This window comes from Hyaena hyaena, unplaced genomic scaffold (genome assembly GCF_003009895.1).
Source record: "Hyaena hyaena isolate Hyena2069 unplaced genomic scaffold, ASM300989v1 scaffold_989, whole genome shotgun sequence".
Classification (NCBI taxonomy): domain Eukaryota; kingdom Metazoa; phylum Chordata; class Mammalia; order Carnivora; family Hyaenidae; genus Hyaena; species Hyaena hyaena.
The window spans coordinates 198,583-224,598 of record NW_024081623.1 but is presented as its reverse complement, the minus strand read 5'-3'; the positions used below and the strand labels follow the sequence as shown (position 1 = coordinate 224,598).

Sequence of the window (26,016 nt, the reverse complement as noted above, 5' to 3'; positions counted from 1 at the left end):
GGGGCATCTTGACCTGTATTTCCCCCAGGCAGCTGGTGGGCCAACCCTGGATGAGGGTGTCCAGAGGGCTTAGTCCTCTGGTCTGTTTGATGGGCGGGGGCAACCGCAGGGGGCTCGGGTGCAGAAGTTGTGCCTCGTGGGGTTGGGGGACTGAGAGGGCTGTCAGCTGGTCTGGTGATGAGCCGGGCCCAGCCCTCAGGCCCCAGAAGCCCCACCTCTCAGCTGGGACAGGCCACGTGGGCCCGAGTCTGTCCAGCAGGCCTGAGTCAGGGGGAGCTGGGGCTGTCGTACCCCAGAGCAGGGGAGGAGCTGGACTCACATGCAGTTTGGCCTGATTTGTGTCCCTAACTTCTCACCTCCTCACCTCCCACACCAGACTGGCCAAGCAGGGAGGAGGGAGGGCCTGGTGGTGCCAGCCCCAGGGGTGACGGGGCCTTCCAAGTGTCTGACCATGGGTGGAGCCTGGAGCGTCACACTGGGCAAGGGGCGGGGGGGTGCCTGCCCAGCATCCACTCTGGGCCCAGCTACGCTGCCAGCAAACGTCCCCTCAAACAAGGCCCGTCTCTGTGTTGGGGACAGGAGTGTCTTTGTGGCCCTCCCCAGACCAGCGTGGTTCCCCTCCCCCACTCCCCCACAGCTAATCCACGTCTCACGTCTGAGCCTGGGGCGGCCAGCAGGCAAGAGAGGCTTCCCTTGCCATTTAAGAAGGGGCTTTTCCTTTTCCTTTCTGTGTTACTGTTTCAAAACATTTGATTTACCAAGAAATTAGTGCATGGAAGGGATGGTGCCAGGGTAGGCTGTTCCTCACGCCTGTATCAGGCAGCTAGAAAGAGGACGGAGGCAAGATGTGCCCCTGTTACCTGGAGCAGGTGGTACTGGGGACGGGGACGTCACCGGGGAAAGAGCTCACAGGTGGAGGCAGCACTGAGAAATGGCTCTGTGCTTGGAGAAACATAGGCTCCCCACCTGGGCGCCTGGGTGGCCCAGTCGATTGGGCATCCGACTCCGGCTCAGGGCATGATCTCCCGGTTCATGAGTTCAAGCCCCACATCGGGCTCTATGCTGACAGCTCAGAGCCTGGAGTCGGCTTCGGATTCTGTCTCTGTCTCTCTGTCCCTCCCTGCTCATGCTCTGTCTCCTTCTCAAATATAAAATAAAACATTAAAAATTTTTAAAATAAAAAATAAATAAAATGAGCTGATGAGTTTGGATTCCTCACAATTAAGGACAGGGCTCGCCAGAGAGCCACTGGGGTGACTGACGGGTGGCAGTGGGCCTGCGGGGGCCCCAGGACTCTTCCAGGGACCCTGAGCTCTAAGCTGCTTTGATAGCAATACAGAAGTGTGTTGGAGGTTGAATGTATCCCCCCAAAATCATACGAGATAGGCTCATTAGGTTGGGCCCACGTGACTGGTGTCCTTATAATAAGGACATTGGACACGTGCACACATACTGGAGAACGTCAGGTGAAGATGGAGGCAGAGACGCTGTGATCGGTCATCTACAGGTCGAGAAGCATCAGGGATGGCCCAGGCCCTGCCAGCAGCTGGGGCCGGGAGCGAGGGGCGGGGGGCACGAACAGACCCTCGCTCTTCGAGGACTCAGAAGGAACCAGCCCAGGGGACACACCTTTGATCTCTGACCCCCAGCCTCCAGAACCGGAGCCCATGAATTCCTGCTGTTTTAGCCACGCAGGAGATGGTGCTGTGCTATGACCAACCCAGGAAACGGACGCGAAGGGATGATCAGCCTTGCTCAGGGGGCTCGCGCATGAGCAGAGGGTACGCAAGCCGCCTGGGGAAGCCGTGGACTCCTTTGCGAGGATCCGGCGTGGCCAGTCCCGTCCCCACCACACCCCCTGGGGGATCTGGCAGCAAACACTCTCACTTCATCCAGTCTCAGCACCCCCCCCCCATGGTGAGGACAGCGGCCGCCCCAGGAAGCGCTCTCCGGGGGACCATGCAGGCCGTTCGGAGCTCAGAGCAGGATGGACTGGGGGGCAGGAGGGCTCTGCTGCGACCCACGGGGAAGGGGAGCTAGTGTAGGTTAGCCTTCTGCCCCCGGCTGGGGTTTGCTCTTGTCCCAGAGGAGAAGGTCCACGTTCTCCGAGAAGGTGATGGACGCGCCCCTTCCTTTTCCAGCTTCCGTGTGAAGCTGGTTTTCTCTGGCCACTTCCATCCAGGCAACGTGTCCCTGCACACGGACGTGGACCCAGCGAGGAGATGCAGCCGCGCCCGCCTCCCAACCTGCAGAAACGCATGTTAATGCCTCTCACAGGGCCCGGGGGGCCGCACACATGGTTCCTGCTGTTTTGACAGCCACCATCCTGACGGCCAAGGGGCGGCACCTTACTTCTGATCTGTACCTCCCTGGTCATTAGTGATGGGGCATCTTTCCACGTACTGGTTGCCAGGTGTCTGTTTTCTTTGGAGAAATGCCTGTTCAAGTCCTCTGCCCATTTTTTTTTTTATGTTTTATTTATTTCTAGGAGAGAGAGAGAGAGACAGCACGAGCAGGGGAGGGTCAGAGAGAGAGGGAGTCACAGATTGAAACAGGCTCCAGGCTCTGAGCCGGCAGTCAGCACAGAGCCCGACGCGGGGCTCGAACCCACGAACCGCGAGATCATGACCTAAGCGAAAGTCGGACACTTAACCGACTAAGCCACCCAGGTGCCCCATCCTCTGCCCATTTTTTAATTGGGATGGGTTTTATTGTTGAGATTTAGGACCTCTGTGTATATTCTGGATATCAGTGGCCCCAGGAGGTCGTTTTGCATAGACCTCCCTTTCACAGAATGCCCTGGCTCCACACCAGGCCACCAGGACACCAAGGCCACACCCACAACAGCCCCTTTAAACTGGCAGAGTAAGTGCGCTACTCAGTGTGATTTCCTGTGAGCACTTGGGGCCGGAGCCCGGAAGAGCATGGAACACATTCTTCTGCACCACGAGCCCCTCCACCGGCCAGCGCCACACACTCGGGGCGCCCACCGACAGCTCCTCCTCTTGCACGGAGCCTCTGCTCGGCTCGGCTTTGGGGTGCTAGCACAGAGCAGTGAGCAGAGGTGGGGGCCCTGGGGGCCGTGCCTCCCCCGCCACGCCAGCAGTGTCGCCCCTGCCCTGCTGCACTGGCCTGCGCCTAACTCTGCCGCGCTCTGCACAACGTATGTTCCAGGTCATGGCTGCCAAATGCCGGGTTGCCTATCAGGACACAGGCTCTGTCGGGCCATCCGCATGGCCACGGAGAGAAGAGCCAGCACGCAGTTGTTGAACTGGGCCGTGAGCTCCCTTCTTCGGACGCCAGGAGCCTTGGGAGAGGCAGAGGGCACAGGGCCTGGTGCCCCTCACCCCGCTGCGCCCCCAGCGTGGCCATCGTGCCGAGTTTTACATTTTGAGGTAACGCCGTGCCTCCATTTCTTCTTGTATTGCCTGGGCTTTCCGTGGCAGATCCGAAAATAGAAAGACAAACCACAGACTTGGAGGAAATACCTACACGGCACACACGTCTGACAAGAACTTGGTCCGGAGCGTAGGGAGAACTGCACAGCAAGGAAAAAGAAAGAGAAACAACCTATATGAAACCAGCAGGTAGGCTTCCGGCCACGGGTTTCATGGACAGTGCCTTTGGGACACTTTCTGAACTTCGTGTGCCTTATCTGGGCCAGGTTCCCAGCAGAGGGAAGGAAGGGGTCCACCCTGTGGCTCTGGATCTGAAGATGCGTCCGCAGGGTCCTGGTCTCCAGCCGCCTCCTTCCCGGGCGAGTGCGCGAGGGCCCGGAGGGGAGGGCCGGGCTGCGGCCCCGCGAAGACCAGGCGACAGCGACACGGGCCCACGCCGACCTCCAGTCCTTTGTCGGCTGCCAGTGTCCCCCGGACCGTGTCTTCTGGCCGCCCAGGCTGGCCGCTTCCAGGGGACACTCCGGCCTCGGCCCGGGCTCACCGGAGGCCGATTCCGAGCGTCTGCTCACCGGGGAGGTTTCACCGCGTCAGGCGCCTGAACTGCTCGCTAAAGCTCTATGCGTTTCACCGAGCGGGGAGGTGAAAGGTCGCGCCCGTCGGGGGTCCGACGGCTCCGGAGGCGCCGCACTCCAGGGTCCAGTCACTCCTGGGGGGCGCACCGCTCGGGGGCTGCGTCCCTTGGGGGGAACACCTCCCTGGGGGACACCGTTCGGGGGCTGCGTCACTTGGAGGGAACACCTCCCTGGGGGACACCGTTCGGGGGTCACCGCTCGGGGGCGCACCGCTCGGGGGCTGCGTCACTCGGGTTGCGTCATCGCTCGGGGCGCAGAGCTGCTCCGGGGAAGGGCACACCGACCCAAGGACACGCCCGCTCCCTGCAGCCGCCCTCAGGTCGGGCGGGTCCGGGGCTGGGCTCGGTCGCCGGGGCGGGGCGTCGCCGCCGGGGCGGGGCTTCGCCCTGCCGCTGGGCGCCCACGGCCCCGCCCTCCCGCGCCGCTCTCCGATTGGCCGGCGCGAAGGGGCCCCGGGGCATTGTGGGCCTCCGCGCTCCGCCGCCGCTTCGCCATGTCGGGCTCCCCGGTAAAGCGGCAGAGGATGGAGAGCGCCCTGGAGCAGCTCAAGCAGTTCACTACCGTGGTGGCCGACACGGGCGACTTCAACGGTGAGGCGCTGACCGGCCGTGCTGGGGGCGAGGGGTCGTGGACGCGGAAAGCCGGCGGGTCCGGGGCGGGGGCGCACGAGGCGGCCGCGGAATCAGGGTCCTGAGGGGCGGGGGCCCGGGTGGGGGGGTCAGGTACCGGGGGATCGGGGTCCTCGGGGCACGGCCCGGAAGGCACAGGTGTGGCGGGGCGGGGCGCAGGGACCGGGGGGTTGGGGGTCCTGGGGGCGCGATCGGGGGTCCCGTAGGGGTGAGGGCTGATGCCGGTAGGTGAGGAGGGGGCGCCGGCGCTGAGGGGAGCTGTTGGGAGGGCGCAGCAGGCCGGGGCGGGCAGGGGGCTCCCTCCGAGCTGCTGGGAAGCCCGGGAGGACCTTGAGAGGCTCTGTGAGGAGGAGGAGATCCCGGCGGCCCCGGGCCTGGTTCCCACCTGGACCCCGTGTCCGCCCGGTGCAGTTTCGTGCAGCCCAGGTGGGCCTGCTGAGCGGGAACTCGAGTCCGTTCTGGGCCCGGAAAGCCCGGAGACCGGGAATGACACCACCCGCTTGTGCAACCTCCTGTTGCACATCTTTCCCCCGCCCGGGGACAGCCTTAGCCGCGGGGCCGCTGCCGGAGTCCCGCGGGGGGTGTCCGCAACCGGGGGCCGCGGCACCGCGGGGAAAGCTCAGTGCTCCGAGGAGAGCAAAGGTTGTCCTGCTGTTAAAGTTTAGATTTTCCAGCGTTTGAGTTGTGTTCACGGAGAGAACGGAGGGTAAGGAAGGATTATACCGTTAATCCTTAGCGCTCTGTCCTCGGGGTGCCCATCCCAGCAAACAAGATTTTCAGGAAAATCGTGAACACACTGTGGGACGATGTTGTGGGGCACACAATACAGAGTGACTTCCTTTCTTTTCTGCTTTCTCATGGTGACCTGACAAACAGGCCTGAATTCCTCTTCGGTTACTCTGAGTAAGAGGATTGTTTATCCAGGAGAGTGAATGTGCACATTTGGCTGCCTTTTTTTTTTTTTTTAATGTTTATTTATTTTTGAGAGAAAGAGAGCGCGCGCGAGTGCAATTAGGGGGACAGGCAGAGAGAGACTGGGAGAGAGAATCCCAAGCAGGCTCCACAGTGTCATCCCAGAGTCTGCCATGGGGCTCGAACTCACAAACCATGAGATCATGACCGGCACTGAAATCAAGATTTGGACACTTAACTGAATGAACCTGGTTGGGATTCTCTGTCTCCACCAGAATAATAAAAAAAGAAATATCTAGGGGCGCCTGGGTGGCTCAGTCAGTGGGGCATCTGACTTTGGCTCAGGTCATGATCTCATGGTTTGTGGGTTCGAGCCCTGGGTTTCTGTGCTGACAGCTCACAGCCTGGATCCTACTTCAGAGTCTGTGTCTCCCTCTTTCTCTGCCCCTCCCCCCTCTCTCTCACTCGGTCTCTTTCAAAAATAAACATTAAAAATTAAAAGAAAATCTAAACCATATATTTTTAAATGTTTATTTTTGAGAGAGAGAGAGAGAGAGACAGAGTGTGAGCTGGGGAGGAGGAGGGAGGAGACACAGAATCTGAAACAGGCTCCAGGCTCTGAGCTGTCAGCACAGAGCCCGACGCGGGGCTTAAACTCATGAACCACGAGATCATGACCTGAGCTGCAGTTGGATGCTCAACCGACTGAGCCACCCAGGCGCCCCAACATTTTTTACTTTTAATGAATATTAGCAACTTTATAAAAATATATTAGTTAATAACGTATATCCATAAACATTACATAGTTGTAAATTGAGCATTCGGTTTTGTGGTCATTTTGTGAAGTGAGGGTCCGTAACTTCGGCAGGAGTTGGGAGGTGGCTCATACCCCTCTTTGAAAACGTAATCAAACCACGGACGCTCTTTACTGAACAGTGACCCCCTGAGTTCCACATTCAGTTTAAGGTTCCCGGGACCCTGAAGCCCATATGCTGCCTCAAGATAAGTATTGGTTTTGTCCTTAAGCTTGTTGAAAGTTGGCCTTATCAAGACCTCATTTAATATCACAAAAGGCACCATTTCAGTGCATTCCTCCACGAGTTTTGACACACTTGCATAAACACCACCCAGAGCACTTCTTAACTTACTATTTTGAAATATAGACTCACAGGAAGTTGTAAAATTAGCCCATAGAATCCCATGAATGCTTCGCCTGCTGTCCACCAGAGGTGACAGTTATGTGACCGCGGCATGGTGTTGGGACCAGGAGCGTGGCTCGGTGGTCCGCAGCTTCAAACCTGAACGGGGGCGGGGAGCAGCGCCGCCCGCAGTGATTTATGACACGCATAGACCCTGCCTGCGGACTGTTAGGGCAGAGACGTCCCTCCTGCCCCGAGAGCCGCCCCTCCCTGTTCCTGGCGGCCCCCGACCTGCTGTCCGTCTCCTACTTTCGTCATCAGAGGGGACTTTGAAAACACTACTTTTCAGTCGTGCAGTCCGTTTACTGCACCAGCTAGCCCTCTGGAGGCCAGCAGCGTGATGGGGGAGCCGTTGGCCAGCCCTGCTCGCCCGCGCTCCGCCCCGCTGGCCTGTCTGGTCAGCGAGGCTCCAGGTTAAGCCCCCTTGGTTTCTCATCATTCCTGACTTGGTCGCTAAGAAAAACCAGGGTGGCGGGTGATAGAAGGAAGGAGAGCTGCTGAAGGAAGAAAGCCTGCTGTCACGCGCCGGCGCCCCGGCACCTGCTGACCCTGGTTTCCAGCTTCTTCCGGCGCCTCCTGGCCTCCCTCATGCCAAGTCTCACAAGGCGCATTTGCATTTGATCTCTGGCCTTAATCTTGTTGTTTTATTACTGTGCAAACTGCTGCCCCTGGCCCAGCCTTCCAGGTCGGGTCGGGGAAGGAAGTGTGTGTGAAGTGTGGCTCCAGGCTGGAGGGCGACCCTGACTCCGTGTACGTGTTGGGGGGACTCAGGGGGGACGTGCAGGGGGAAGCAAGCACCCCACTGACTCCTGCTGTCTGCGATCATCTCCCCAGCCATCGAGGAGTACAAGCCGCAGGATGCCACCACCAACCCCTCCCTGATCCTGGCCGCAGCGCAGATGCCCGCCTACGAGGCGCTGCTGGACGAGGCCATCGCCTACGGCAAGAGGCTGGGCGGGTGAGCTGGGGGGTGGGGGGGGGGGGGCTGGGGGGGTGACCTAGGGGGCAGGGGGGATGAGCTGGGGAGCGGGGGGGGGGGAGCTGGGGGGCGGGGGGGCGGGGGCGGGGCCAGCGTCATGTCTGCCAGGCGGCAGGCTGAGGGCATCTTACCTGCTGTTGAATTTTTCAGGGTGCTTCTCTCTCATCACGTGGAATCTGTGTGCAATGGAAGCATCCTGAAAGGGAAAGAGAGGAANGGGATGAGCTGGGGAGCGGGGGTGGGTGAGCTGGGGGGCAGGGGGGTGAGCTGGGGAGCGGGGGTGGGTGAGCTGGGGGGCAGGGGGGGTGAGCTGGGGAGCGGGGGCGGGTGAGCTGGGGGGCAGGGTGGGTGAGCTGGGGCGGTGGGTGGGGGGCAGGGGGGTGAGCTGGGGGGCGGGGGGGGCAGTGCTGCATTTCAGTTCTCAAACCTCTTAGACTCGGAAACCTGGGTGTTTGTGTGTGTTTTTATCAACTTTATCAGAATGTTATTTACACAGAAGACAGTGCAGCCATAGTGAATGTCAGGAGCCTGGATCCCCGTAAATGCCCCAGTAAGGTGCAGCACCCCGCAGATCCCTCCTGCCCTTTTGTGGTGACCTTCCTCTTGTCATTTTATGGTTTAACAGTGTTACTAGAGCGAGATTCATCAATGCACAGCTCAGTTTGTCTAGTAAATGTATTCAGCGGTGCAGCTATCCCCGCAATCCAGTCCTGGAGCACAGAACCTCCTAGAATGTTCCGTGGTGCCCATTTACCGTCTGTCCCTGCTCCTCCCCCTCCATGTTCCCCTTCCCGATGTCACTTTGTTTTCATCAGGGTGACAGCACACAGCCAGGGGGTGCCTGTGGGATGCGTGGATCCAGGCGGCGTGCGGGTGCGGCGCCTGCTCCCCGCTCCAGCCTCCACCAGGCACGGCCCTGCCTCCGCCAGCTGCCTTTCTCTTCTCTTGCTCTTTCACCTCATTGCGTCCCCAAGGCCTCGGTGCTTCTGGCGTTGGGTGGCCAGGTGGTGCCCTTAGTGATCCCTGTGTCCAGCCACACACGGGTCCTTGCCCGCGATGCACAGGCTGGAGATCTTCCTGTGTGTGCTGGGCTGGCAACCCCCAGATGCTGGGCGTTTTGGAAATCACTGTGCGCTGTACTTGCCTGCCCAGGCCACTTCCAGGGGACGGAAAGTGCCACGGGGTGCAGGGATTCAGTTTGGGACGAAATTCTGCGAATGGACGGTCGCGACAGCTGCACAGTGTACATGGCCTTCATGCCCGCCAGGCGCTTAGACGTGGCTATGGTAGTGCCTCTTGTGCCGTGTGCGTTTTACTACAGTTGGGGTGGGGTGGGGAGTGTGTGTGTTTTGTTTTCTTGTTTTTTGTTTTTAATTTTTTTTTTTAATTTTTTAATGTTTTATTTATTTTTGAGAGAGAGATAGAGACAGCGTGAGCAGGGGAGAGTCAGAGAGAGAGAAGGAGACACAGAATCCGAAGCAGGCTTCAGGCTCCGAGCTGTCAGCACAGAGCCCAACGCGGGGCTCGAACCCACGAACTGTGAGATCATGACCTGAGCTGAATTTGGACGCTTAACCAACTGAGCCCCCCAGGCCCCTTGTTTGTTTTAAGAAAAGGAAGATAAGGGGTGCCTGGGGGGTTCAGGTGTTTGAACGTCTGACTTTTGATTTCAGCTCAGGTCATGATATGGTTCCTGAGATCGAGCCCTGTGTCAGGCTCTGTGCTGACAGTTCAGAGCCTGCTTGGGATTCTCTCCCTCTCTCTCCTCTCTCTCTCTCTCTCTCTCTCTCTCTCTCTCTCTCTCTCTCTCTCTCCCTCCCTCCCCCTCCCCCATTCCTACTCTCCCACTTTCTCTCACTCTCTCAAAATAAATAAGTATTAAAAAAAGAAAAGAGGAAGGTGAAGGGAAAGGAATTTGCAAAGGAACGAGAAGAGTTTGTTTTGTAACATCCTATGTGCTTAAGAGGAACAAGCTTTTGACCTAATTTTTCCCCTTGAATTTCAGGTCACAGGAGGAACAGATTAAAAATGCTATCGATAAGCTTTTTGTGTTGTTTGGGGCAGAAATATTAAAGAAGATTCCGGGCCGTGTATCCACAGAAGTAGATGCCAGGTGAGGACTCGGGTCGGCGGGGTCAGGGCTCCGCAGCCCCGCTCCGTCTGCCCTGTTCGGCGACTCGCGTCCAGCCTGCGTTCTGTGTAGACCCCCTGAAGGAGGGGCAGGGGGAGACAGGGCTCCTGGCTGCTCTGCTCCTTTTTGGTGGGCGTCGTGAGGCCAGGCTGCTGTTTGTCAAGAACCCCTTTGTTGTCCTAGGTTGTCCTTTGACAAGGACGCCATGGTGGCCCGAGCCAGGCGCCTCATCGAGCTCTACCAGGAAGCCGGGATCAGCAAGGACCGGATCCTCATAAAGCTGTCGTCCACCTGGGAAGGGATTCAGGCTGGAAGGTGAGTATCTGCTGGGGGTTCTGGGGCAGGCGCCGTGTGGCCACGTCCAGGGAGAAGCAAGGCCCCCAGGAGGCCCCAGACTTCCGTCCTCCCGCTGGCACCGCCTGCAAAGAGCAGATCGTCGTCATCCCGGACGTGCTGAGTGGAACAGACAGAACAGCTGCCCCGAGCGTCCGGGCAGCCGGGGCGTCTCACGCACGACGGGGCCTGGGTTTTCTCGGCCCCTTGACACCTGCGGCCGCTCACCCGCTTTCTGGCTCTCCGGCGTTGCCTGCTCCGCTGTCTCACGTCAACAGGACCACAGAACACGTGGCCTTTTGTGTCACTTTCCTCGCGTGGCACGTTTCCAAGGTTCACTCAAGCGGCAGCGTGTGTCAGGGCCGCGTCCCTGCTGAGGCTGATGCTCCCTTGCGCCTACACCACATTTTGTTGGCCATTCGCTTTTGGGTGGACTTGTGGTGTTTCTGCCTTTGGGGCCGTCACGGGTGACGCTGCCTTGAACGTCCGTGTCCGGCCTTGGGGACTCGCTGGAGGGAGTAGGGTCTCCGTGTCGCGCCGGCCATGCCCCACTGGCTGTGCCGTCTGTGGCCCTACTTTTTTCCCGTTTACTTTGATACTTGTTATTTCTGTCAGTGTTTAGAACACTTTCTGAAAACCCTAGAAATTGTTCTCGACACCAAGTCCGCTGGTCTCACTCACCAGCTCCCTTTCCTGAGCCCTCAGCAGCTCATTACTCCAAGTGTCCCGAGTCCTAGCAGGGGAGTCGGGCAGCACAGCCAGGCCAACAGGAAGCTGCCATTAAAGTGGACACGTACGGGAGGCTGCAAGTACCGGGTCTCAGCCGCTGCCTCCACACGCACTCATGCAGACAGACTGAGGCCCAGGTCAGAACGGGGCTGAAATGTGTCCAAGCCATTCTTTTTTTTTTTTTTTTAATTTTTTGATTTATTTTTGAGAAAGAGACAGAGCATGAGTGGGGGGTGGGGAGAGACACAATCTGAGGCAGCTCCAGGCTCCAAGCTGTTAGCACAGAGCCCAACGCGGGGCTCAAACCCACACACCACAAGATCATGGTCTGAGCCGAAGTCAGACACTCAACCAACTGGGCCACCCAGGTGCCCCATGTCCAAGCCGCTTCTGAAGCCACATCCACACAGTGCCACGAGGCTGAAAACCTCCCCTAGCAGCACGGTGAGCACGTGGGCGCGTTGGCTAAGCGAGCGGAGCCCGGGGCCATGCCCGATGCCAGCACGGAGCATGATAGGCTCGGCAGCACCCATACGCAGCCTTCGTGGTCACTGGAAACTTGCTGTGCAGACGGAGCCCCGTGCAGATCAGGCCAGAGTCCTATTGAGGATTAGCTGTGTAGACTGTAGCTTTTGCTGCCAAATCTGTCTGGTTTCTTCTGCAGTTTTGTCTTTCCCCGTGTCAGCGTGAGATGGGACAGAGTCCTATCCTTTGTGAATCCCCTGTTCACAGACTGTTTGCCCACAGTGTCTGTCTTCTGTTTCACACTTTTGATAAATTAACCTCCCAGAGCGCGCGCGCACACACACAGACACACACACACACACACACACACGCCTTGCCCCAGCTGCTTCCAAAAATGCACCGCATTTGCTGCTGGGTGTTGCTGAGGTGGTGGTCGCAGGAGGGCCTGTCCTTGAGCACCACACCTCCCGTGGGCCAGCCTGAGCCGCAGGCGCCCGCGCCAGGGACACACAAGCACTGTGCTGTGCACGGGCCGTGGCAGAGGCCGGCCACCCGCCGCCACCTCGTCCTCCGCAGCCACACTTCCTGAACGCTACCACGGAGGCCACTCTGAAGCTGTCCCTTGGGGTAGAAACATGTCTAGAGGGGCCTGAGCGCAGGCCTGGCCGTCGCGGCCCACTCCCCAGTGTGTGGCAGAGTGGGCACTGCCTGTCTCGGGTCAACCCCAGGACATCCCAGTGCACTGTGGCGCAGGGGGTGGGGCGGTACTGTGTCAGGTGAGCCCGCAGTGTCCACCCCGGCCAGCTCTGGGAGGCGGCGCGGGACCGGGCTCCCAGGTGCCAATGTGCGTGTCTGGGCCAAGGAGGCCCACTGTGGCTCCCGGGGGACCTGGCTTGCCTTTGTCCCTGTTTGGAAGTGTGAGTTTGATGAAAATTCCAGTCACCCCTCACCCGCTGGCTGGGAAGCGCCCTGCTGAATGTCGCAGATGTGCTGTGGAGGGAGGGGCCACCCCATTCCCGCCTGTCCCGCGAGGGAATCAGGAGCATCTTTCCAGAGGAGGTGGGAGTTGTGGCGCAGCGCAGGCTCCCGGGGGTCCCTGACCCGGCTCACCCCGCCCTGTCCCCCCAGGGAGCTGGAGGAGCAGCACGGCATCCACTGCAACATGACGCTGCTCTTCTCCTTCGCCCAGGCGGTGGCCTGCGCTGAGGCGGGGGTGACACTCATCTCCCCCTTCGTGGGCCGCATCCTCGACTGGCACGTGGCCAACACAGACAAGAAGTCCTACGAGCCCCTGGAGGACCCCGGTGAGCTGCCCCTGGGAGCACGGGGGAGGGGTGCAGCAGGGCCCGGGTGGTGGCGCTGTGGGCGGGCAGCAGTGCAGCCGGGAAGCCGCTCAGGAGCGCGACGTGTGTCACCACAGGGGTGAAGAGCGTCACCAAGATCTACAACTACTACAAGAAGTTTGGCTACAAGACTATTGTCATGGGCGCCTCCTTCCGCAACACGGGCGAGATCAAGGCGCTGGCGGGCTGTGACTTCCTCACCATCTCGCCCAAGCTGCTGGCGGAGCTGCTCAAGGACAACAGCAAGCTGGCACCCACGCTGTCAGCCAAGGCGGGTAAGGCCGCCGCACCGGGTCCCAGCGGCACGGGGTGGGGCGGGCGGACACAGAAGGCCCTGGGTGACGCCTGTGCCCCCAGCCCAGGCGAGCGACCTGGAGAAGGTGCACCTGGACGAGAAGGCCTTCCGCTGGCTGCACAACGAGGACCAGATGGCTGTGGAGAAACTCTCGGACGGGATCCGCAAGTTTGCTGCCGACGCCGTGAAGCTGGAGCGGGTGCTGATGGTGAGCACCCCAGGGTGGAGTCGGGCAGCGCCGGGACTTCCGTGGGGACCCTGGGGGCGTCAGTTCCCTGGCAGCCTGGGCGGGACTCCGGCGGAGGCCCCGCTTCCTTCCTGTGCCGAAGGCGGGATGGGGGTGGGGGCGAGCCCTTCCTGGCACCTCTCACGCTGTCCCCTTCCAGGAACGCATGTTCAGCGCAGAGAATGGAAAATAGCAGAGCGCCTGAGGCCGGACCCACATCTGCACCGCCTGATCAGGGCAGAGTGTATGCGCCTGCGATGAATTGTGCATTTTTTACCAATTGGAGCCGGGACGGATCATAGATTCTATGTAAAATTTTACCTAACTCATTAAAGCAATCACTTTTCTTGCTACTTTCCCGAGTCTGGCTGCAGCCCCTTCACTGGGCACCGCTGCCCCAGCCTCTGGCTACAACCGGAGTCCAGCTGGGGTGACCCAGGCTGCCACAGGCCCTCACCTTGGCCATGCGCCCGTGAGGCGGTGACCTGGGAGGCCCAGAGCGTGCGGCTGGAGCCAGCAGGTGGGGGCACCCCTGCCGCTTCCGTTCCCATGTGGAGCGGCGGTGGCGTGCCGTGGGGACGGTCTGGTGTGCGCTGGCTGATAGCTCGGAGTCCCGGCTGCCGTGTGGCACTGCTTCACACGGACACCTCCCCTGGCAGTCCGTCCCCAACATGCTGCACAGGGAAGGGTTTGCGGGGGCGGTGATGGGGGCCCATAGGGTCACAGGCCACCCCTCTGCCCTCCAGGATGACCACTCCAGGTCCGTGTGGGCAGAGCCAGATGTCCGGGACAGACCTGCTGAGACACAGCCCTGGGTCCCACCAGCGGCCAGCAGGGAGGCCAGCGCCCCCTTCTGCTGGGGTCAGAGCATCAGGGCTTGGTGTTGGTTCCAGAATGGCCCCCTGGCCACCTCCCCAAGGGAGGTTTCTGGGCACGGGGCCCACCGTGGGCTGCATCACCTGGGGTGTGCGAGCCTGACCCCAGCAGGTCCAGCCTGTGCTGAGACCCACCTTGGGGGTGCGGGGAACAGGGGCAGGTCCCATCATGGGGGCTGCTGGGTGTCAGAACGATGGCTTTGTGCCTGGGCTCATCCCAGCCCTCGGCTGACGGGCAGGCTGGGGTCAGGCCTCCCCCTCCAAGCTGGTCAAGAGGCTGCACCCTAGGACTTGGAATCTCTGTCCCCAATCCTGACGCGAGGCCTCAGGTCTGAGTGACTGGCCCACCCACTCACGTCCGGGCGGCAACATCAGTGCTCTGACCCCGCAGGCCACGCAGCTCCAGACACTCGCACCACCCTGATGAAGGGCCCTGTTTCTTCACCCCCACCTCCCACCCCCAAATAACAGCCGTACTTTGGATTTTCTGGGTAGTTCATGTAAATGAACTCGCACATGTGGTCCTTGAGGTCTGGCTTCGTTGCGTGTTCTCAGGGTTCAGTCCAGACGATGTTATCAGAGCTTCATTCCTTTTTGTGGCCAATACTCTACCACAGGGACGTTAATACTGTCTGGTAGTGAGACTACTTGGGTTGGGGCACCTGGGGGGGGTTGGTTAAGCATCCAACTCTTGGTTTCCGCTCAGATCATGATCCCACAGTTCGTGGGTTTGAGCCCCATGTTGGGCTCTGTGCTGAGAGCATGGAACCTGCTTGGGACTCTGTCTCCCTCTTTCTCTGCCCCTTCCCCATTCACACTTGCTCTCAAACAAACAAAAAAAATACTCAGGTTATGGAAACTACAGTTTGCTTAAAACGTTTGTTATTGTGAAAAGTGCTGCTACAGATGCTTATGCATTATCTCTGAGGTTATTTCTTGTGGGCAGACGTCAGGGTCTGTTATAAAGCCCCAGGCACCCACACCCTGCCCCTTCTGGGGGGTCCTGCACTTCTCGGAGCCTGGAGGTGCCCCCAGCCCCACACCCTGGACCTGGCAAACCAGGGCCGAGCCACGGCGGCCGCCCAGGGAACGGCTGTGTGGGGCGCTCGGCCGGGCCCACCCCGATCCGAAGCGCGGAAGCACGAGCGTTAGGGCTCTCCGTAGGTCACACGGATGAAACCATGAGGGGTGATCTTTAAAAACCCCGCGGTGGTCAGTGGAGTAGGCCCGAGGCCCCTGGCGGAGCTCGCCGGCCCGCAGGGTGCGCACAGCAGGGCACCGGGGTCAGGAGCTCCTGGTACAGCGCTCCCAGCAAACGCCCGACGGAGGGGGCGAGGGAGCCTCAGCACGGTCTACTGCGCCGGAAGAGGCACCCAAGGGTGCCTTGCTTCCTTCTTCCTGCTTGGTTCCGAGGGGCTGGATGCAGAGCAGAGGCGGGCCGGGGAAGGGAGGGGACAGGGAGGCTGGGACCCGAGAGAAGGCCCGAGCAGCTCGAGGAGGTCCCGCCACAGGCCGCAGCCCAGGCCAGGCACGCCGAGGAGACCAGAGGGTGATCCGGACGCACCGGGAAGGAGCAGCCCCAGCAAAGGCCGGCCACACGCAAGGCCTCCTGCCGGGCAGGGCCTGAGCTCTTGTCACTTCTACTCTGCAAGCCCGGCGGCCCCCGGGCAGCACTGTGGGCGAGCAGAGCCGCACTCTGAAGACTCACGAGCAAGCACGCTTCTGTCCATTCAGACGGGACGTGGTGATACCTGCCCCGAGGCCCCCCTGGCCTGTGTCAGTGTCACCATCACAATTTGAAACCACACACCAGGCAAGGATTATGATCAAGGCAGCACCTTCAGCACCAGCCGGTCGGGGGGCCGGGAGTTTGTATCCCAGTGAGCAGTGCTGAGGCGGCCCCAGCCAGCTGGAGCACAGCCCCCCAACACCCAAAGGGGTGGGGGCAGCAGCCTGGACACCGTCACCACACAAAATGGGACCCTGGTGGCCTGGAGAGGCTCGGCCTGGGCGGACAGGGACAGGAAGGGCGAGACCTGCCACCCAGCGCCCAGGAAGACCCGAGGGGCCGAGACCCCACATCGGGACCCCCGCGGCTGACTTACTCAGACCAGCTCTCCGTGCTCAGAATTCTCGGAGACCACCTGTTGGCCCCTCGCCCTCCCTCTGCTCCAACAAAAATGCCCCTCAGGGCTCATTCCTGGAGGCCTCAAGCCCACAGTGTCAGGCCTGGAAAGTCACTCTCAGGGGAAGTCATGGAGGCAGCGTCCACCGGCAGGCTGACTGGCTGGGCAGGAAGGCATCTCACTTCCTGCAGGACAGGCCAGGTCAGGGGTCAGGCTCCGGCAAAGGGCCAGTCACCTGCCCACCCACGGCTCTGCCGCGGCCCCCGCCCCCACCCAGCCATCCATGCTGTCGGCGGTCCCCCCCCACGTCCACCCTCGCCGCCAGCGGCCCCTCACCGGCTGCCGCACAGGAAGAGCAGATTCTGCACGGCCGGGACGGTGGAAGTGGCGTTCTGGCCCGTGACGAGGTGGCGGTCCAACACCACGTGCACGGCATCAGGCTCGCTGGCTGCAGGGGCCCCAAGAGTGCGGGCCTCAGGCAGTGCCACGCACCAGGCTCACCCCTCTCCCTTTGCAGGGGCCCGAGGCGGACTGGGCCTGGGCTCCCCCACCCCAGGGCTCAGCCGCAGCCCCTGCCCGGCGTCCCCCACCCGGCTCACCACTGAAGCTGGCGCCCGCGTCCTTTACGAAGTCCTCCACGATGAGGGGCAGGCAGGCAAAGCCAGGCGCCCTGACGAGCTCGTACACGGAGGGCTATAGGGGAACGGGATTCCCACCCCCAGTCAGGAAGGTCCGAACCAAGCAGGGGCACCAGGGCCTCCATGTGCAGCCGGGCTGTGCGTCCTGCACCAGGAGTCCGCCCTCCAAGGGCTGAGGCTACAAGGCCACTGTCACCCTCCATGGCACCGGGGCGCAGGAGCCAGTGACGGGGCTGGGCTGGGCAACGGGCAGAGCCCGGGGAGAGGGTCGTGGGTACGGCTGCCCCAGGGCCGCACACTGAGGTGCCCGTGCGGCTCTCTTCCCACCCCCAACCCGGGTCGCACCACTGGCCAGGCCAGGCCCATGCAGACCCAAGTGGTTAGGCCATAGTCCTCGAAGCCGGACCCTCCCTTCGGCCTCCTGTCAGCCCAGGCCCTCTCCCCTCACTCCGGAACCTACTTCCTGGACACGAAGGGTGCCGTGCACTCGACAGGCACAGAAGCAAGGTCTTGGCCTGACCCCTGCTCCTTCCCAGGCATCCCAAAGTCACCCCCTCCCCCCCACACACACACTAGGAGCCCCTCCCCACTCCAGAGCCTGTGCCTATGCCCTGGGGGCCATCCAGGAGGTCAGCAGGGGAGGGAGAGGGAGGGGCAAACAAGCAGCCTGGGGTTGGAGACCTGTGATCCCGCTCTGGTCACCCTTGCCAGAGGAGACAGTCCCCATGCCTCCAAGTGCATACGCGGGTCTTTGATGCCTGTCTATGGCTTGGGACCCTCCCTCGCACTGCACTCACCCCTGTGACGCTGTAACCCTGGAACACCCACGACCGGTCCTCGCTGGTGGCGCAGCAGAGGGCGGCAACACCGTGGCCGATAGCACAGATGGGCTCTGAAAGCAGGGGCAGGGCCTCAGGCCTGGAAACCCACCCCAGCCCCTGCTCCTCTCCCCACACCTCCCACCTCAGAGCTCCCTCCGCCACGGGGCGCGACGGGCCCACTGACCCCCCTGGGGCAGCTCCGGGCTGCAGGCCCGGCTCAGCCTCTGACAGCAAACATCTGAGCACGTAACCTGCACGCTTGGCGTCACCGTGTGGCAGCCCCCCCGGGAGCTTCCCTGCAGCGCCCCTGCCCTGCCCGAGCCACCCGGAGTCCTCCCAGAAGACCGGGGGCGGGGGGCACTGCAGGGAGAGCTCGTGCCCTCGGCGGCAGTGGCGGCTGGGAACAATCACTCTCTGTCCAGACCACAGACAAAGGTCATTGTGTGGAGCCCCTGGGTTCTGTCTGTTGGTGCCTAATGAGCATCCTGTCCGCATCCCGCTGTCAGGCCTGGGCAGCACGCCACGTGTCCACAGAGCAGCCTTTCTCCTGGCCCCTGCCCGCCTGCAACCCTGAACCCCACAATGAACAAAGCCAGCAGGTCACCCGCCCGCCTCAGACAGAGTTGGGGGGAGCAGCCACCAGCTCCCACGGAGGCCAGGAAGGGACACATGCAGGGCGAGCAAGAGGGGCACGCACAGGGGACACAGGGAGGCACGCCCCACCACGTGCGTGTGCACCCGTGCATGCATGCACGCGCGCACTTCATGTCAGGGTCAGAGGCTCTCTGCGTCTGCCCCGTCTGGCCCCCAGAACATCCCTACTGGCCCTTCCTGGCTCTTGGTGCTGCCTCGCGCACCCCCCTAGGCCCAGGGGTCACCTACTGCTCTCTGAGCGGAAGTGCTGGAGGATGCGGGCCAGGGACCCACTGCTGGCCAGGTCGACCAGGGCCCCGGGACAGCTGGGAATCAGGAGGGCATGGTACCGGGCACCTGCAGGGAGACCACAGCCGTTTGGTCAGAGTCAGTGAGGACGCCGGCTGCTCCGTGACAAGTGCATCAGAAGCAGAAGCAAGGGAGCTCTTTGGAGGCCAGAAACCCACCTGGGATCCCACACCCCAAAGCCCCAAGGTCTTGCCCCCTGGGCCCCTCACCATCTATGGACTCCAGCTTGGCGGGGCTTGCGTAGGCCTTGAGGCGGAAATCCTGCACCCAGCGGGCGTTGCTCTCGGTCACGTCCACGAAGTCCATGGCCCTCCCCTGCAGGCGCAGCCACGGACAGACACCCCACTGTTGGAGGCTGGCAAGAGCTTGGGGACAAAGGCATCGACAGCCCAGCCCCTCACCCCGCCTCGCCACACCCCCTAGCTGCCCCTGCTGGCCCTTGTCTCCCACCTATTTGGTGCCAACTGTCCCCCTGGGAATGACAACAGAAACATGCCAAGTGACAGATGCTTAGGCATCACTATGAGCCCCAGGTCCCACGCCAAGGAGAACTGGAGACGGTGGAAGGTCCGTGCCATCTCGCTCACGTGTGCAGGCACCGACCCACGGCAAAAGGTCTCCCTCCCCACAGTGGGCCCAGAGTTTGACGATGCCACCAGGGTCCTGAGTCCTCAGCCCAGCCACTCCCTTGGCGTCGTGTCAGCCTCAGGCTCCCTGCTCCTCCCTGAGACCAACAGAACTCCCCCAGCTTCACCCCCGAAGAGGTAGGGACCCCACCCGTGCGTCTGGCTGGACTCACCCCAGGTGTGGCCACCTGCAGGTTGAAGGCGGCGCCAGCCAACGTGAAGCAGTGCAGGAAGGACTGAGCCGACACACCTGTGAGAAGGTGAACGCGGCTCTAAAAAGGCCACAAGGCTCTGGGGGCAGCACGAGGGGCAGCAGGGCACACACCCCCAGCTCCAACCTGGAGTGCCCAGACACCCCGATGTCTCCTGGTCCCCCACCGCACCGGAGGGCCACCTCTCACAGCCCACGGGCCCCGTCCCCACAGGACAGGCTCTGGCCACTAAAAGCCTTTCCAGAAGGCAAACCCAAGTGCAAGGTCCTCATCCACTCACTGAACCAACACTGAGTCCGCCCCCCACTCCCCCTACAGTCAGCCAAGGAGGCAACAGTGAGCAAGGCCTATGTCCTCAGGGGTGGGCAAGAGTCGGCAGAACGTGGGGGCACGCCAACGTTCTCGCTCCCACCGGAAGGCCTCGGCCTCACTGGATACTTGGGCCCTGGACCCTGCCCCATCCCCGGTGCTGGGGCTATCTGCTTCTCCCTTCCACCTTCATCCCAAACCCCGACCGGGTCCGAAATCTCATCTTCATTCATCCTCACGCACTAACTGTATTAATCACAGAGTGCACGCGCTGAGCAAGGACACTACCCGCAAATCATCCCCCAGACTGCCTGGCTGCTCGCTACTTCCCTGACCATGCTTCACCCCAGGGCCTCCTGAAGGGACTCTGGAGGGACCCCCTCATCCTGCCTACAGTGCCTAGTGGCCTAGGCAGAGCTCTGCCCCCACCCCACGTCCTCAACATCCCTTCCCCTTGGTACAGCCACGCTGGGGCAACGCCTCCTCACCCTCATCCACTCCAGCCAGCCACCTTTGGTGGAACCCCAACCAGCCTCTTCGGGACTGGACGTCCTTCCCCGTGGCTCCTCCCACCCTCAGTGTGGGCTCAGCGCACAGTGACCCCAGACCCGCAGTCCTCGCTGCCTCACCCTCTAGCGCCTCTAGGGTTCAAGAAGCAGACCAGGCTCCAGAGCCAGACCCCAGGTCCCAACCCGGGGTCGCCACCTCCCCCACCACGTGACCGTGGGCTCACCACTTCCCTCTGACAAAGGCAGCACCGACGCTCAGGGCAGCGTCAGCTGCCTCCCCTCCCGTTCGTTCGTTCCTTCCCTGCTGGCCCTGAGGAAGGCTCTGCGCGGTAACAGCAGACCCGCCAGCTCAGCTGTCCTGCTCGAGCCCCACGCCAGCCCCTCCCGGAGCCCTCACCACGTGGCGGGTCTCAGGGGTCCTCTGCCCGCACGTCTCCGCCCCCAGAACGGTCCCTTCTCCAACCCCTCGTCCTCCTGGGTCGGCGCAAGGCCAGCCAGCAGGCAGGTGGGCACAGGCTCATGACCCACCTGCTCCGGAAGCCCCCCCCCCGGCCCCTCAGAAACCCCACCGCCCCTCCGCACCCCGAGGCCTGCCCGCCCCCCACGCGGCACCTGCGGGTGCCATCCCGGGACCCGCTCTCCTGCCACAGAGGCGCCGGGGCGCGGGGCCCCTCCTGCGGTCGGCCAACGCCCCCGCGCCCGGGACAGCGGCGCCGCTCCCTCTCCAAGGCGGGGCTTGCACCTGCCTCCCCGCCGGCGCCGCTGGACGCCCGCCCGCCCTCGCGAGCCTCACCCTCGGCGGCGCCGCTGGCCACGAGCAGGCAGGCGGGCCGGCTCTGCAGTCGCTCGGACGCCATGGGCTCAGCCAGGGCGAGGGCGGCCTGCGCGTGCGTGACGTGTGCGTGTGTGTGTGCGCGTGCGCGGCCGGGGATCGCCGGGTCACGTGCCGCGGCGCCTTGAGGCGGGGCTGCGAGCGGCGCCGGGCGCATGCGCCGTCCTTCCCCCCGCCGGGTCCGTCTCTCGGCGCGGATCCGGGGCCGCGTCCGCGCCGCGCGGCTGCGTCCTGGGCCGCGTCCCCGGCCCGGCCGGCTCTGTGGGCGGGGTGGCGGGCGTGCGGGGCTCTGGCCTTGGCCGCGGCGCCTCGGGGGAGAGCGCGGGCTGGCTTCCCCGGAGGACCGCCCCCGCAGCGCTGAGCACACCCCGGGCGCGGCCCCCGGGCGCGGGCGGGAACAGGGCGCCCCCCTGTCCGTCTTCCTCCTCCCCTGGGGAGGAGCGCGAACTTGGAGAACCGCTGCCCGTAGAGAAAGTCCGCGCCCCGTGGAGGTGGGTCCCTCCCAGTGGACGAAGGTCCCTCCCTGTACATCAAGGTCTCGTTGGTGGACGTACCTCCCTGGAGGTGAAGGACCCTTCCCGTGGATTTGGACACTTAACGCTTGCGCACTGAGACTGAAGACGCAACGTAGAATACCAGGGGCAAAGCACCCTGCCCTCTGAGGCTCTTGTCTTGGGGGTGAAGGCTGGAATACGGATTCATAGAATGTGACAGTCGTTTGTTAGTGAGAAGAGCAGTGGAGTGGGCAGGCTCACGGAGAGGGGGTGGGTGGGGCGCTCACATGGGAATGGGGGGCACATCTAAGGAGGAGCTGGGTCAACTGCTCACCCGGAGCACAGAGGGTGGGCCTGCAGTGGTCGGTGAGGGCAGGGCGGGAGTCTGGAGGCCCTGGAGGACCGTCCAGGTGTCCACAGAAGTGGGGGCGGGATGGACGGGCTCTGCCTCACCAGGATGGTTGTGGGGAGACCGAGGTATCCAGGGTCACTGGGGCTCCGATAGAACATGGGTGGCACTTCCTGAGCTGCTACATGGTGCTGAGTTTGGTAAGGATCCCGAGGATGCTGTTTAGCCAAACTGCATTCTATGGAATGGTGTTTCCATAGATTGTCTAGGAGACAGTGGGGTGGGTCACAGCAGATTCCTCGGTGCTCTTTAAGGCCTGGGCTAGTGAGCAGGGAGGCGGTAGAGGGGCCTGGGCACAAGCTGGTGGTTAAGAGGAGCAGGTCCACCCTTTGGCCCCACAGGCCACCCTCCAGGACCCCCTGCTTCCAGGGTGGAGCACTGGCCAGTAGGGTTCCCCCAAGGTCCTGCCAGTCTCTGCCCTGACTAGGGAAATGTTTGTCATGGGTAAGGGATGCCAGAGTGGGTGAGTCTAGGCCAGGTGCCTCTCCTGGGTCTCCTGGACACCTGTCTCCACCGCCACTGGCTCTGTCATATGCCTGGCTAAGCCCCATGCTCCCAGGAGTCCTGGCCAGCAGCGACACAGTCAGGACCTCAACCCCTGCAGGGCCCTCCCTCCAGAGCGAAGCAGGAGCTACGGGCAGGGCCCAGACAGGGGAAGGAGTGTGCTGGGTGGGTGACAGACTGGATGGAAACCCGTAAGCCTTAGGTCAGACCACAAGCTGGGCCAAGCCACATGAAGAGCTTTCTCCCACCCCCGCCGTGCACATTCGTGGGACCCAGGGCAGCCCTGACACCTACCTCTTGCATCACAGAGACTCATTAAGCCACACTGGTCATCTTGGTCGCTAAGAGGACAGAAAAGGAAGCCTGGCTGTGACACCGTACAGCAAGGCTGATGTGTGTGTGTGCCTGTGAGCGTGCGTGTGCACCAGTGTGCACCCACTGCATACTCAGGCCCTTGCAAGACTCCTGCCGGATGAGCCCTCCCACCTAAGCAGGCAGAGCAGACCTTCTGGTTCACGTGCCCCGTATTCATGCCATCTTGTTCTTGCACGTGTGCATGGCCCCCACCCTAGTCCGGGGCAGCGTGCTTGGGCCCAGCAGCGGCTCCCAGCACAGGCACCTGTAAGGCTCTGGGTCCCGTGTGGCGCGTGGAGTTGGAGTGGGCAGCCTGCACTGGGGCAGGTGTGGTGATCCGGGGCCTTGCCAACCAGGTGCCTCACTCTGGGTCTGGCAGCAGCCTGTCTCTCTGTGTGTGCCCCTGGGGACAGTAAGGACTTGGACAGGATGATGCCTGAGGCCCTGTCATGGTGACCGGGATGAGCCTGAGGCGGGGGTACCCCCCAGGTGGGGTTGTGGCCTCTTGTGCTCCACACACGCCCAGTTGTGATGCTGGCTCATCTGCCTACTTCCTGAGTGGGTTCCCACTCCGGTGGGTCAGCCCTTGCCCTTTAGACCCCCTCACCCCCAGTGGCCGAGGAGGGGTTGCCACTCAGGTCCTGCTTTGGACATGATTGGGGCTGCCGCAGAGGGAAGGATGGGCAGGCAACCCTCCCTCCCAACGGCGGAGCGCGGGAGGGCCTCAGTGGATCAGGCGGGTCTGTGGCCAGTGGCCCCTGTCTGGATGACTGTCGCCTGGGAAGGATCCAGGCCCGGGGGAACCGTGGTGGGGGCCTCTCCCCTCTCCCTCCTGCTGAGCCTCTTCCCCAGGTCCTTGCCCAGAAGCTGAGGTCCTGAGCTGTGGGGCCCATGGGCGCGGAGTTCTGGGACATCATCTACAAGCTGTTCAGGAACCTTATCATCCAATAGTGAGTTCCCGGTGGGGCAGGTCAAGTTGGAGGGTGCTTGGGGACTGGGCACAGGGGCTCTGCTGGAGGCATAGTGATGCCCTTGAACCTGGGGTTTTGCCTTTTGTTCAGGGACACTGATCAGGAGGTGCAGGGGTCACATGACATGTTGTCAAGCACCAGTGAAAAGGTTTTGTTTCATCCCTGTCTCGGGAAGTGGCTCCAGGCAGAGAAAGGATGGGTGCGTGAGGAGCCATTCCTGGAGCAGGCTGACTGATGCCTCAGGACGTCCAGTCTCCCTTCCGTCCTTCCTTAACGACTTCCTTGTTTTCAGAGCGCGTCTGAGCCTCTTCCTGGGTCCCTTAGCACTTGCTGCTCCTCCCTCTGAAAGGCTGGAGCTCCTCTATCAAACGCCTAACTGTTCCTCAAAGCCCGTGGGCACCAGAGGCACCATTTGCCCAGCACTCCCTTACTGAGAACACCCTGCAAACTTACAAGGCTGCCCTGTCTCCCACCCACCCCCTCCCCCCTCCCCCCTCCCCCCGCCCTCGCTCAGCCCAACCACTGGGTGGACCTCAGGGGACCTGGGACTGGCCTCTGTCTCTCAGGCGGGTGGGTCATGGGCAGCCCTGCCGGCCAGGCTCCCGCCAGGTGACTGTCTCTGGCCCCACATGCATCCCTCTTCCCGGCTGGGCTCAGGCCCCTCAGCTCCCTGTCTTTCTTTGGCTGAGGCTGGGCTGGGTGGGGTCTGGAGACTTAGACCCCAAGCGCTTGTGAGCCCTGCAGACCCTGAACCAGACAACAGAGGGTGGCGAATGGCAGCCCCGAAGGCATGAGGGGCTGCTGAGGCCCGGGCAGCGGGCCGGGCGCACTTCGCCTTGCGACCTCACCTAACAGAGGACTGTTGGGGGTGGGTAGCTGGCGCTCCATCCGCCTCCCAGGCTGGCAGGGTGTGGCCGGAAGACGTCAGACAAGTGGGCAGTTTGGTGGCCTGGACTGAGGTGATGTGACAGGGAGGCAGGCTGCATGTCCTCCCAAAGACGTTAGGACAGGGATCAGCGGGCGGGCGGGACGATCCAGAGGAGAGTCTGAATGGGGTTCCCCTCAAACACACCTCCAGGTACCAGCGTGCTGGCGTGGGGAGGGGGCAGCTGCCAACTTACACTCATGCTTTATGCCCAGATGCCAGCCATGGCTCCCAGGGACGTCACCTGAGCATTCTCTGCAGCAGCACGAGGAGTGAGCTGCTCTCCCGGCTGGACAGTCCCCCTGTGCTGCAGCCACTGGGCGGCGGGTGGCACAGCCCCTCGCTCTGCTCAGCAACCCTCTGCCAGCCCTCGCCAGCCCTGCCGTGGCCAAACACCGCAGATGGAAATGTCCACGCACATCAGGACCAGCCGCTGGGACACAGGAGCCTCTGCCTGTGTGGCCCTGGGACGAGGTGTGAGGTCGGGGAGCCGCTGGCCCAGGACAGGCCCTGAAGACCAAGGCCCAGGAGTCAGGGAGGACTGGCCCTCAGCAGCTCGAGTAAGGCTCCGGCGCAGTGAGATTGCTGCCTGTGCCTTCTCTGGGGTATTGATCACTCTACCCCAATGAAGGAAGAGAGGACCTAGGGGACCCCACTTGGCCCCCTGCCTGTATGTGGGGAGAGCAGGGTCCTGAGACATTGACCAGCTTTAGTCCCTGGTCACACCAAGAGCGTGTGCCAGGATGGGAGTCCCCAGAGAGGCGCTGCACGTTCATGGGGGAGCGGAGGGGAGCTAGAGAGGAAACCAAGGTAGACCCCCAACACACGGGTCTTCTGCGCTCTTGTAGCCTGATCACACACATGCCACAAAGGCCACATGTGACACACCACGTGACACGCCACGGTATGGCGATAGGGAGACCCTAGCTGCCGGTACAAAAGCTCAGTAAACAAGGGCTGAGAGTCTGGGTCTCTGGGGAGCCCCTGTGGTGGGGGGGACAGGGTCCCCTCTGACAGTGAGATGATGCTCCCACCTGAGTTTTCTGATGTCCTTGTAAATTTGATTTAGATTTAGAGTATGTACTTTTTTAAAGATTTCATTTGTCTAAGTAATGTCTACACCCAGTGTGGGGCTCAAACTTACAACCCCTAGATCAAGAGTCTCATGATCTACTGACTGAGCCAGCCAGCTGGGGGC

At 62.1% G+C, this 26,016-nt stretch overlaps 2 protein-coding genes across 5 annotated transcripts; one reads left to right on the top strand and one right to left on the bottom strand.

Moving 5' to 3' along the window:
* The first annotated feature begins 4,481 nt into the window (after positions 1-4,481).
* On the top strand, positions 4,482-13,625 carry TALDO1 (transaldolase 1). The gene is made up of 8 exons (XM_039221525.1): positions 4,482-4,620; positions 7,605-7,728; positions 9,755-9,862; positions 10,064-10,195; positions 12,536-12,711; positions 12,828-13,025; positions 13,108-13,253; positions 13,432-13,625. The coding sequence occupies exons 1-8, from the start codon at positions 4,524-4,526 to the stop codon at positions 13,462-13,464; spliced, it is 1,014 nt and encodes a 337-aa protein (XP_039077456.1). The 5' UTR covers positions 4,482-4,523; the 3' UTR covers positions 13,465-13,625.
* Positions 13,626-15,006: 1,381 nt separating this feature from the next.
* Positions 15,007-21,225, bottom strand: GATD1 (glutamine amidotransferase like class 1 domain containing 1). Of its 4 annotated transcripts, XM_039221584.1 has the most exons (8): positions 21,123-21,225; positions 19,473-19,549; positions 18,883-18,988; positions 18,614-18,721; positions 17,708-17,802; positions 16,872-16,965; positions 16,609-16,720; positions 15,007-16,457 (listed from the first exon to the last, which is right to left on the bottom strand). In XM_039221584.1, the coding sequence occupies exons 1-8, from the start codon at positions 21,184-21,186 to the stop codon at positions 16,451-16,453; spliced, it is 663 nt and encodes a 220-aa protein (XP_039077515.1). In that variant the 5' UTR covers positions 21,187-21,225; the 3' UTR covers positions 15,007-16,450. The 4 variants fall into 4 exon arrangements, with proteins under 4 accessions (XP_039077515.1, XP_039077517.1, XP_039077516.1 ...); XM_039221586.1 differs by lacking the exon at positions 18,614-18,721; XM_039221585.1 differs by lacking the exon at positions 15,007-16,457 and having other exon boundaries at positions 16,605-16,720.
* Positions 21,226-26,016: the final 4,791 nt, after the last annotated feature.

Excerpts from the sequence above, each read along its gene's own strand:
- TALDO1 (XM_039221525.1), top strand. The coding sequence starts at position 4,524 with ATGTCGGGCTCCCCGGTAAAGCGGCAGAGGATGGAGAGCGCCCTGGAG. Across the intron at positions 4,621-7,604 it reads CGACACGGGCGACTTCAACG|CCATCGAGGAGTACAAGCCG; the intron begins GTGAGGCGCTGA and ends TCATCTCCCCAG. Across the intron at positions 7,729-9,754 it reads TACGGCAAGAGGCTGGGCGG|GTCACAGGAGGAACAGATTA; the intron begins GTGAGCTGGGGG and ends CTTGAATTTCAG.
- GATD1 (XM_039221584.1), bottom strand. The coding sequence starts at position 21,186 with ATGGCGTCCGAGCGACTGCAGAGCCGGCCCGCCTGCCTGCTCGTGGCC. Across the intron at positions 18,989-19,472 it reads TGCAGGTGGCCACACCTGGG|GGGAGGGCCATGGACTTCGT; the intron begins GTGAGTCCAGCC and ends CTGCGCCTGCAG. Across the intron at positions 18,722-18,882 it reads CAAGCTGGAGTCCATAGATG|GTGCCCGGTACCATGCCCTC; the intron begins GTGAGGGGCCCA and ends GTCTCCCTGCAG.